Source organism: Enoplosus armatus, chromosome 2, assembly GCF_043641665.1.
Source record: "Enoplosus armatus isolate fEnoArm2 chromosome 2, fEnoArm2.hap1, whole genome shotgun sequence".
Taxonomy (NCBI): Eukaryota; Metazoa; Chordata; class Actinopteri; order Centrarchiformes; family Enoplosidae; genus Enoplosus; species Enoplosus armatus.
Genome location: NC_092181.1, coordinates 21,933,493 through 21,943,730, shown reverse-complemented (window position 1 = coordinate 21,943,730; position 10,238 = coordinate 21,933,493). Strand labels below are relative to the sequence as shown.

The following is a 10,238-nucleotide window of genomic DNA, read 5'->3' as shown; positions in this document are numbered from 1 at the left end:
ATTTCTCATTTTGGGATTTTTGATTATTTCTTTTTACCAGGTGCTTTTGTGCCATCTCCACATTGTCTTACCAAACAGCTGTTTTCCATATGGACTTGTGTCTCCAGAGAGGCAGCCATTCAGTCCAAACTAAGACTGTCCAATGAAGTAATGACAAACCATATTTGGTTAAGAAAATACGTTTATTTAGTGCTCAAAATAACACATCAGTGTCCTGCTGGGTCAGATCAGCAAAACATGGACACGTCATAAAGTCAGACATTTTCCATGGAGGCTTGTTATTTCATTTAAGGCGGTTTCAGTGCTGTTGTGCTGGACACCTTAACTGGAGTCTAAACAGACCACAGGCTTATTAGTCTACTTTTTAAGAATCTCCAAGTCCGCCAAACTGTTTCACCCCCGCCTGCTGTCCACCGCCTGCTGTGATGCGGCTGAGGGGAATGAGCTTCATGGTGGTCTCTTTCAGGGAGTACCAGCGGTTGTGCCACGTGACCCAAATAATGCCGTTGTCGTAGCCGAATTCACCTGCATCCTTTTCGGTGTACCTGCCACCTAGATGAAGAGAACACGGAGAGTTTAGAGTGGACCTCAAATGATTTTTACTGATATATGTGGCTGGATAACAGTTTTGTTTTTGAGCGTGTGGGGGCTAGTTGCTGATTTGTTAATAAAAACATAATTATGAGGCCTTAAACAGCACAGATTATGCAAATGAACACCAATTAAAGGATTTGGCTCTGGTTTTAGCCACGTGGTCTTACCCTGGTAGTATTTGCCATTCAAATGTGCAGCATGACATCTGTTCATCCACCAGCCGGAGCCGTCCTGCAGAGCACAGTTGCCGTCGTACTTATCATTGTCTCTGTCGAAGGTACTGAACTGCATGCCATTGTGAGACGTGTAGAACTTGTCACTGGGATCATCGCCAAAGTCAAAGCCATCGAAAGCATCTCCAGCATCACCGCCAAAGTAGTAGCCGTATGTTAGACGGTACATGTCGATCTCTGGTCCAACTCTGAACATGGTGTAGTCAGCATACCTGGAGAAAGGAGGCCACAGAGAAAAATGGAGGATTCATTTTTGGCAACCTCTGCTGAGTCATTTAGGCAGGGTCGGCCCTATATGGAAAGGTCTGTCCCTGACTTGGTGATAAAGTTACACCGTGGTGCGGGTCTCCCAAGATGGCGCCTAAGCTACGAGCATGCCCAGAGGCGTTAATGCTCAATATGCTAGCCGTTGCAGTATTCTCTGGAAGGCCAGGAGACGTATAAACAAAACACTCAGTGAAGAAAAGGAAAAAGAAGAAAAAAAAATTCATCAAATTCATCCATTTTGAAAAGAAAAGCCACGAGTGTGCTGTGGGTGCCTAGTCTCAAATATTGGGAGGTGCACGCCCATGCGCCGTGCCAACAGAGCCTATGCATAAACAAAGCGTGGAGAGTCCTCAATTACATCCTCAGGAGCACATCGACCATGCGCGGCCCTAGTCATGTTTTTTTCTTCAAAGGGAACCTCATCATCAGGGTCATGTTTGCCTCGTCAGTGAGTCGCTTTGCTCTCGTCTTACATAATCTGTTATCATGTGTGTGCGTACGTACTTTTTGTTGCCATCCCAGTCAACAAGCTCTATTCTCAGCACAGTTGGGATGGTCGAACCGGTAGTCAGCAGATGTATCTTCTCGTTGCCGAGCCAGAACTCTGTGGTGTCACCTGGTGAGAGATAACCAAAGCCCTGCTTGTACTGGGTCCAGTCCTTGTGGAAGTCCACACTGCCATCACGTCTCTGTGGACACGATAAAGTGATCAGTGTCAAAATTTATTATGGCAGTGCAACATTTTGACTCCTGTTTCTGCAGTTAGTCAACAAAAAAGGGAGTGTATGAAATCAAGGGAGGGGGGTTAAATTTCTCTCACTATATTTTATGTTAATCTAATAATGTTCTTTTCTTAAATCAAAATATCAGACTATAAACATTTAAAAGTAGCTACAAGTAAGTACTACTGCTTTGCCTCTTTCAGTCATTAATGGTGAAATGAATCGTCAAAGGGAGGGTCTAAAGAAAATGTTAATGACACAGGGGAAGGCTCGTCTTCAAAGATCATAACATAAGGTTCAGCTCCCCATCCAACCCGTATCATTTTCGTACAGTCCCTAATCATTATTATCTGTTATTAACTTTCAGGATTGGTAAATTACTGCCATATTTCTGAGTTCTTCTCCTTCAACACAATATGGTATAGGAATCATCCAGTGCAAGATGAAGCCAGTAAAGAGCCATTTTCCTTAATTGTTCAAGTTGTTCATACCCTCTGTATCACTGTGAAGCCGCGGCCAACACTGTCAATCTCACAGTAGACCAGGAACTGCTCAGTGGCTTTCAATGGCTTCACATAATAAAGACCACTGGTGGTGGCACCTTTGTTTGCAATATCCTGGCAGTCTGAAGAAAAAAGGGAAGAAGCAGAAAAAGGAAAGTTCAGCATTATTGAATATGTCACAATAAAACTGAACTGAAAACTTAAATTTCATATTTTTTTCTGTTAAAATGTCATTAAGTAATGACGTCCACTTCTATTCTATTAATTATAAAGTTTAGAAATAACTTTGAAATGAGGTCACAACAAATGTCATCTCGAATAAATCTGTTTACTTTGCATTGATGCACCGTATTGATTTTAGTCTCTAACTAAACACTGAACAAGGACAGATGTTGTTGTTACATGATTGAGAAACCTCTTGTGAAATGGAAATGGCCTGAGGGTCATGAATTGAATTTTTCTTTTTCTTTTTTTTACCTGTCCCTGTGGTGGGCTGGATCTCAACAGTGTCTTTGCAGGGCTCGCTGCATTTCTGCTGCAGCTGAAGCGAGAGTTGTTTCAACTCTGCCATTCTCCCCTCGTTGGATGAAATTAAATTCTGAAGTTCTCTGGAAAGAGGTAAACAAATATGAGTATGAGCTGTGTCCTAAGTAATTCATGTCTCAGTTTTTACAAAATAACAAACAAGACAAGAATAAGAAGACAAAGCAAAAGGAACAAATGATGAAAGACGTTTGACACAATTCAATTTGAGAGCTTTTTTAAATGTCAGGAGTGAGTGTGAGTTCCTGTGTCTATTGGGGAAAGACGAGTGGGTGGAAAAACGCTCCGTGATCTGTGTTCAGCCTTTAACTGTGTGGGCGAGGAGGGACAGTGTGCACTGACCAGACGGCGTGGGCGACTGTGAGGAGCAAAAGTAGCAATACTGGTAAAAGCCAGTCTGAAATGTATAAAAGGTAAAAGTATGCAGTGTTGTTTTATATACCATATAAACATTATATCATATTATTATTACTGATCACCATTAAAACTGCATTTACATACTGTGTTTAAACTCAAATGCATCATGATTTATAAGCTGTTTATATGTTGTGGATAACATTTTTAATTATTTGCAAAGTAACTGGTAACTACAGAATTGAATAGTATAACGTAACATTTAATAGAAATACTAAAAACTGTACTTGTGTAAATGTGCTTGATTACTTTCCACCACCTGGTACAAAGGTTTCATGTCAAATGGTATACTTTCAGTGCTAACGGTAACTTACAACATTTGCTGTTCCTGTGTGATGATGGTCTTTTCAAATCGAAGAACATCATCAAGCATACTTGATGACTTTTTGAAGTACGAGTCTGAAACAAAAAAGTCAGAGTCAGTAATGATCTCAACATTCGCCACAGTTTAATGATACCTTGAATATATCAACAACAGCTTTAGCTTGAGTCAGATTAATTTATTAAATTTAAAAACAAGTGTTGCCCAAATTGCATAACAGAGGAATTTAAAGTAAATAAATGAGTAAATAACTGACAAAATTATCTAGTCATATTAATAAGGGGACTCACACGCAGTTGGGTGAAGATTTAATGACACCAAATTGAGTGTGTTACCTGGAGAAGAACTCTTTTGAGCTGAAGTAGCAGAATCTTTCATGTAGACAACAGTGTCCTCGGCCCCCTGGGTCAAATTGGCTATTGTTTCAAGTTCCCCTAGCAAATTGTCCAAATCCTTGTTCACCACTGGCATATACCTCAGCAGGTAATCAGTCACTCCACATGTAGTAGGACAGTACTTTCCCTGAATACAGATAGAGCAAGTGAAAAACAATGTTGATAGAGTGCTCATCTATACATGTTCAACCCACACAGCAAAAACATACAAGCTTATTTTTTGCAGCTGCATACTTACAAAGCCGTCATTTTGGGTGCACGTTCCAAGGTTGTCTCCTCTGATTTGCTACACAAAAAAGACAAAAACAATTTTGATTTTTGTGCTCAAGAAAACTGCGTGAGTGGAAAAAAAAGAAGTAAATTCAGTGACTTACTGCTGATGAGAAGGAGAAAAGTAACAGAAGTCCTCCTGCCCTTGCAAGAAGTGATGGAGCCATGTTGCTTCGGCCACCAGTTGTGGTCTTGTCTCCTCTGAGAGTGAAGAGGCGCTCGACTGTGTGGGATATTTATCTGAACAAGGTCCTCGGTTCCCTGTTTGATAAGGGGTACGTATGTAAACATCCCACGCACTGTGTTGAGACGAAGCTGTGACTCAAACATCCGACAGCGGTCATTTCTCAAATTTGACGTCGGTCTGTAATTGACAGCTGTAGTTGAGCTATCAGAACACAACAATATGTGACTTTATAAACTGCATATTAGTGTGTAACCCAGTGCTGGTGATGATGACAAAGCAGGTTGAAAAGAATGATGACTCAGCTTTGTATATCATTGCCTTTTCTGTGATGTATGACATGGCATTTTTTTCCTGTTGGACTTGGACTGTCAGTCAAACTTACTTATTCCAAGTATTAAGTCTAGAACACAGTTTAATTACCATTCTTATTCATCATATGATAGAAACCAAAGACAAATGACAACATGAGTCATTCCTTGCAGACACAATGTCATTAAAACATGTCCCTGTAAAACATTAACATCAGTGTGTGTTGTCACTAAAGATGTGCCAACAAAAACTGGATGTACAAATTGTCCACAACATTCATTTTGAAATGGCTAGAAGTTCAAATTAAATATATAGAAGCCCATTTCTGCCAGGAAAAGAAACAATATAGAGGAAAAAAAAAATCAATACTCATGGTAAATCAAAATGTACATTTGTAAGTCAATATGATGAGATTGTAAATTGACCTTTTGAATTTTTGAGGCATCATTTTGAGATAGTGAGTCATTTATGAGACAGTCAATATTTAAACTTACTACCGCAAAATGTAGAATTGTATATTTGAAAAACAAAACATTGGACTTTGACATGGGAGACTTCTGTTAGGAAAAAAAACAAAAAAACTTTATAACTTTATAAAATTGAAAATTAAAATATTCAAGGGGAGTCACAATTTTGACATACAAAATTTGACTTACACAGTCAAATGTTTGACCTATTATTTCATAACTTTTGTTAAAAATGTATAAAAAATTCAAACTATTTAAACATCTATATTTATTCTATCATAATGTCATTATTGTGAGTATTGTTTATTTTTTATTTATTTGCAAACATACATACTTTTTTCCCCCTTTTCCTGGTGTGAATGGGCTTCCATACAAATACACAATTCTTAATCAGGGTGCAAGGTACTGTATATTAAATAGCAGATAATCATAGCAGCAGTACTCCCTATAGTTGCTTCTTGTTAACAGTCAAGCTATCACTGGTGAGATGGACCCAGACATGGGATTAACTGACAACAACACTAAATCTCTTTTTGCCTGTGGTAAGTGGTTACTGTTTCATATAACTCAAAGGTGTGTATTAAATGATTAAAAGATTATGAGGTCTAGAACCAGGCTTTATCAGGGCACTGATAGTTTAGCTAGGAATAAAATACTTATTTGTTTTGTACACTTCATTCTTAGTCTTTCACTTTATACGCTGCTGTTTGGTCAATGGTGTTGACCTCTTCTTTGAAACTTGGCTGCACTGGCATGTAAAACCACTAGTGGGAGTGGAACCACAATAAACCAAACATACATACCTTACAATCAGTGAGCACACCTTCAAATTGAAGACTTTATTAGCATTCAGAGCATAGTAATGTAGTTCAGGTTAAGAGAAGACAAATCTTACAACTACACTGAAACGCAATTGTTTTTGTATTTAGGATAATGACTTTAACCCCAGTGAAAAGCTCTGAGTAAATGTGTCTCTGTTCATTTGTGCCACATAAGAAAGACAAATGACTCGATGGTCGAGTTATCTTTAGATATTACGTAATGAATATCATACCTTTATAAAATTGTTCTCCATGGACAGTTTACATTTTGTATTTCAGAAACAAAAGAGTATTCATCAGCTTCAGCGTGTTTTGTCTGAGAAAACAAAGTGTGTTTTTCCACAGGCTTAAATTTTAAGAAGTACACGTGCAGCTGAGCTGTTGTTGACTGAACCGGAGGGGCAATTTCCAAGCAATAAAAAGGCAGGCTTGTTTGCAACTAGTGCTGGTGCATATTTCAAGTGATATTTCAATGTTTTTTCATAGGTCCTTTTGTGTAGATTTAATCCAATTCAATCCATCTGGAACAATCTCATTAGGAACGTTATGTTAATCTGCATGAAGGGAGAGTGCTTTTAAATAAAAAGTTTACAGAAAATACAACCGAAACATTTAACTGAACTCTCATTTATTGGCAAGCATAATTTTACATTTAATGTCAACATCATTGTTGGACAAAATACATTCCGTTACGCGTATTGAGGGCAGAACTGCAGCTGACTGGACTTGAAAAGCTAAAAGTGATGTGTCCTGGTGTAGAATCTCCTCAGGACCAGCTGCATCTTATGTGCAATGATCAACAGTTCTCAATACTCACACTGGATTTGCACCAAATGTCAGTCTCCATTTGAAAATGGAGGGGCGCTGCAAGTCTGAATAGTGGTGGGGTATGCGATGCACCATGGGCAGGCATGACGCCCATGGTGCATCGCATACCCCCCCCCCCCCCCCCCCCCGAATCTGGTTGCAATGAACCAGACAATAACAATGAGCAGAGTATGATGGACAGAAATTCAACTCTGACAACATATGCTGGTGGTCACACCCCCATGCTGTTGATGATTTTACTTATGGAGAGACAGAGAGTTCAAAGTTTGAAGGCATCAAAGTGTATAATGCTATCACACTTACATATCTAATTTCACGTCTCCAGTAAATCATCTACAGTAAAAATCCCCCGTCAGCCCTCGTCTTGGTCACGTTTGGCTTCCCCACAGGCCTCAAGCTGCTTTGCTTGTTTGAGTCACAGTTAATGGAAATACGCCTCTTGTGACGGATGAGTTTGAGGCCTCTTTTTAGCAAGCCGGAAATGTTTGACAGCTGGGGATTTTAAGGTTAAAATGTCAATGGGTTTATGGATCCATCACTTCAACATTATAGATTTTATGCATTCTTTACCACTGCTGGGTGAAAGTGAGTTTTGACAGGAATGTTTGCAGCCAATTCCATACTGTTCAAGGCCACTTTACACTGGTTTTATCACTCTGATATTTTATATGCTGTACAGCTGTTGATAATGGTTAGCCAGTGGATACTCTTCAGGGTGCCGTCGGCAAACACACCTCTTTTTATTACATCAAAACATACAGTGCAGATACATGTGACAAAATAAACTTGAATAAGGCCTCATCTGTGGACCCCATGTTGACATTAGATGATAAATCTTACCTTAACTACCTCTGTGTGACCTGGTTTTATTATGTGGAGAAAAAAAAAGGCCCAGGACAGAAAGCCTCGCTGACCTGAGAGTGAACTGCCAGGCCCATGAGCTTAAACAGTGCTGAACTTTTGCTGAACTGGCCTCTTTGTGAAGAAACACCAGATGGAAAGTGTCTCTTTCTTCCTCTAAGTGCCATGAAGACATGGGCACTCTCTCTGAACGCTGTGTCCAGGATGTTAAGATGTACTTTGGGCTGTTGTTGCTGTTGATGCGATGCTAGGCTGACATTCTTACATTGTTTGTACGTTATCACGATGCAAAGCAACATAAAAACAATGTTATTAGGTTTCTTTATTACAGGTGGCAGCTGAAATTCCCAAATGTTTACCCTGTAAATCATGCCACACTAACATGGTGCTGAATCATTATTTTTCATGGAAACAAAGGAAATTTATCCGTCGGTAATCAACTTAAGTTTCAAGGCCGAAAAACAAAGTCAGCATAGTTCACTGGTCTGACCAGGAATTAAATTTAAAGAGCCTTATTAGGGTCCCCCAATGGCCACAACTATAAGTCTGGAGCTGTTTGACCATGCTGTAAATCTCCCCAGGACAGTGGGCAAAGGTTTGTTATAATGCCACCTCAGGGTTCAACCCGTGGTCACCGACTCACCTGAACGTGGGTCCAAAGAAAACATGCAGCCAAGTTGACACTTTGTTGTCCACACACCATGAAGGACTTTAGTATAATATAAACATCATTTTACAATAAAAATCTTTCATATGATGCTGTGGTCTCAATGTAATTTTCAATGATTGTGTTACAAAGCAACTCAGTTGACCGGGATATGTTGCTCTTAATATTTGCACTGCCATATAGATTTACTGTACTCTGCTCTGCTTCCATATTTGATTGTCTTACACTCAGTTTGGAGTGGGTTCATTTGCAGCTGTGCAATAATAAAATATGTGGGACACATCTTTATTACCCCCCTTATTACCCTTATACCCACTGATTTATATAATATGTGTTTGATTTGTCTCTGAGAAATAACGAGTAGTTCCACATCAACCTATCTAGTTAAAGTATGAAGTATAAAATAAAAAGAAAGATATCGGATAAAATTGCATTTTTACTGTCATTGTTACACTGTGAATTCCTCACATAGATGTTTGATAGTTGGTTGTGGTGATTACTGACAACTCATTGATTACTGTTGGGAACATCCATTATGTATTTATTGCTTGTAAGAACAAGAATACTTCTTCCACCATTGATTAAAAAGCACTGCAATATAAATCCAGTGTGTTTGTAAACAGCCTGGGGAGTTTTTAAGTTAAACTCTGACCGACAGTAAATGTGTGTTTAGTTTCAGTTCGCCATCACATTGACTGGTCCCAAAAATTAGAACAGCATAAACTGCATTAGATCTGTAGGAAGTCAATGAAAGTTACTATTAATTTATTATTGAGTTAATTAATTTACTCGAGATTCAGTCAAGATTTGAGAGCGATAAGAGAGACACGAGAGTCAAGAGAGTTTGTTTGTTTTTTGCTTCTAATTTGTGAATGCAAGTTTATCATCTGCGGGATTTTTGCAGGTTAGAAGTTCAAGATTTGAGCTGTAGTGTGCTGCATACTCATTAATCACACACACTTCCTCAAAAGTAGGATTTCTCAGATTTCAGCAGCTGGCCTGCATTAAATGCCGGCAATCATTTATCCTTTTATTTTGCAAGGATTTTACAGTATCTAGGTCAGCAAATGTACTGCAAGGAATGATTCAACAATCAATCATCAAAAGGGGCTGAAGTGTTTCTCAAAGTATTTTCTGGGTTAAAACATGAGTGTGTAATTGAAGCCTACAGGATTACGGTAATCTGGTCAAAGGAATGTTTTATCTCATCATATGGTTCCTCTGAGACGGTGCAGACCATCCAGCATGGCTTGCTTTTCCCCAGCACTGATCCTGGATTGATGAAGGGACAGAAAAGATTAGCCAATGTGAGTCAACAAAGTCCACTGCCCACCAACTTCTCTGCACGCCATTGTCTCGAGGGTAATCAGCTTTATAGTCCAATTAGAAATGTGTTTCAAATTACCAAAAGTGGTAAACAAAAATTGGAAAATTCACAAAATAACAAATGTTAAAATGACAAACATCAGTTCAGCAAACTGGAAAACAGCACAAATGTTTTTAATTTTCATCCTGATTTATTATTTTGTTTTCTTGTTTTTTTTTTTCCAACTTGTTGTGGATCTCTATGAACCAAATTTTTGAGCCAATGCTTTGAGCTTGTAAAGGTCTGTGGTGGAACGTAACTAAGTACAGTTACTCAACTATATTTGTATTTTAGTATTTCCATTGTATGCTGTACCTCTCTACTACATTTCAGAGAGAAATATTGTACTGACAGAGGACCAGTCTGCACTATAAATACTTCAAGTACATTTTGTTGTGACTTTTTGGAATGCAGAACTTTTACTTGTAATGGAGTATTTTATAGTGCTGCGTCGGTACTTTTACTTGAG

At 38.8% G+C, this 10,238-nt stretch overlaps 1 protein-coding gene across 1 annotated transcript; it reads right to left on the bottom strand.

The window, feature by feature from the left end:
• Positions 1-364: 364 nt before the first annotated feature.
• Positions 365-4,442, bottom strand: fgg (fibrinogen gamma chain). Its single transcript, XM_070918255.1, has 9 exons — positions 4,368-4,442; positions 4,232-4,279; positions 3,934-4,120; positions 3,591-3,675; positions 2,797-2,927; positions 2,308-2,441; positions 1,599-1,783; positions 762-1,039; positions 365-552 (listed from the first exon to the last, which is right to left on the bottom strand). Exons 1-9 carry the CDS (start codon positions 4,428-4,430, stop codon positions 365-367), a joined length of 1,299 nt encoding a protein of 432 aa, XP_070774356.1. The 5' UTR covers positions 4,431-4,442.
• Positions 4,443-10,238: the final 5,796 nt, after the last annotated feature.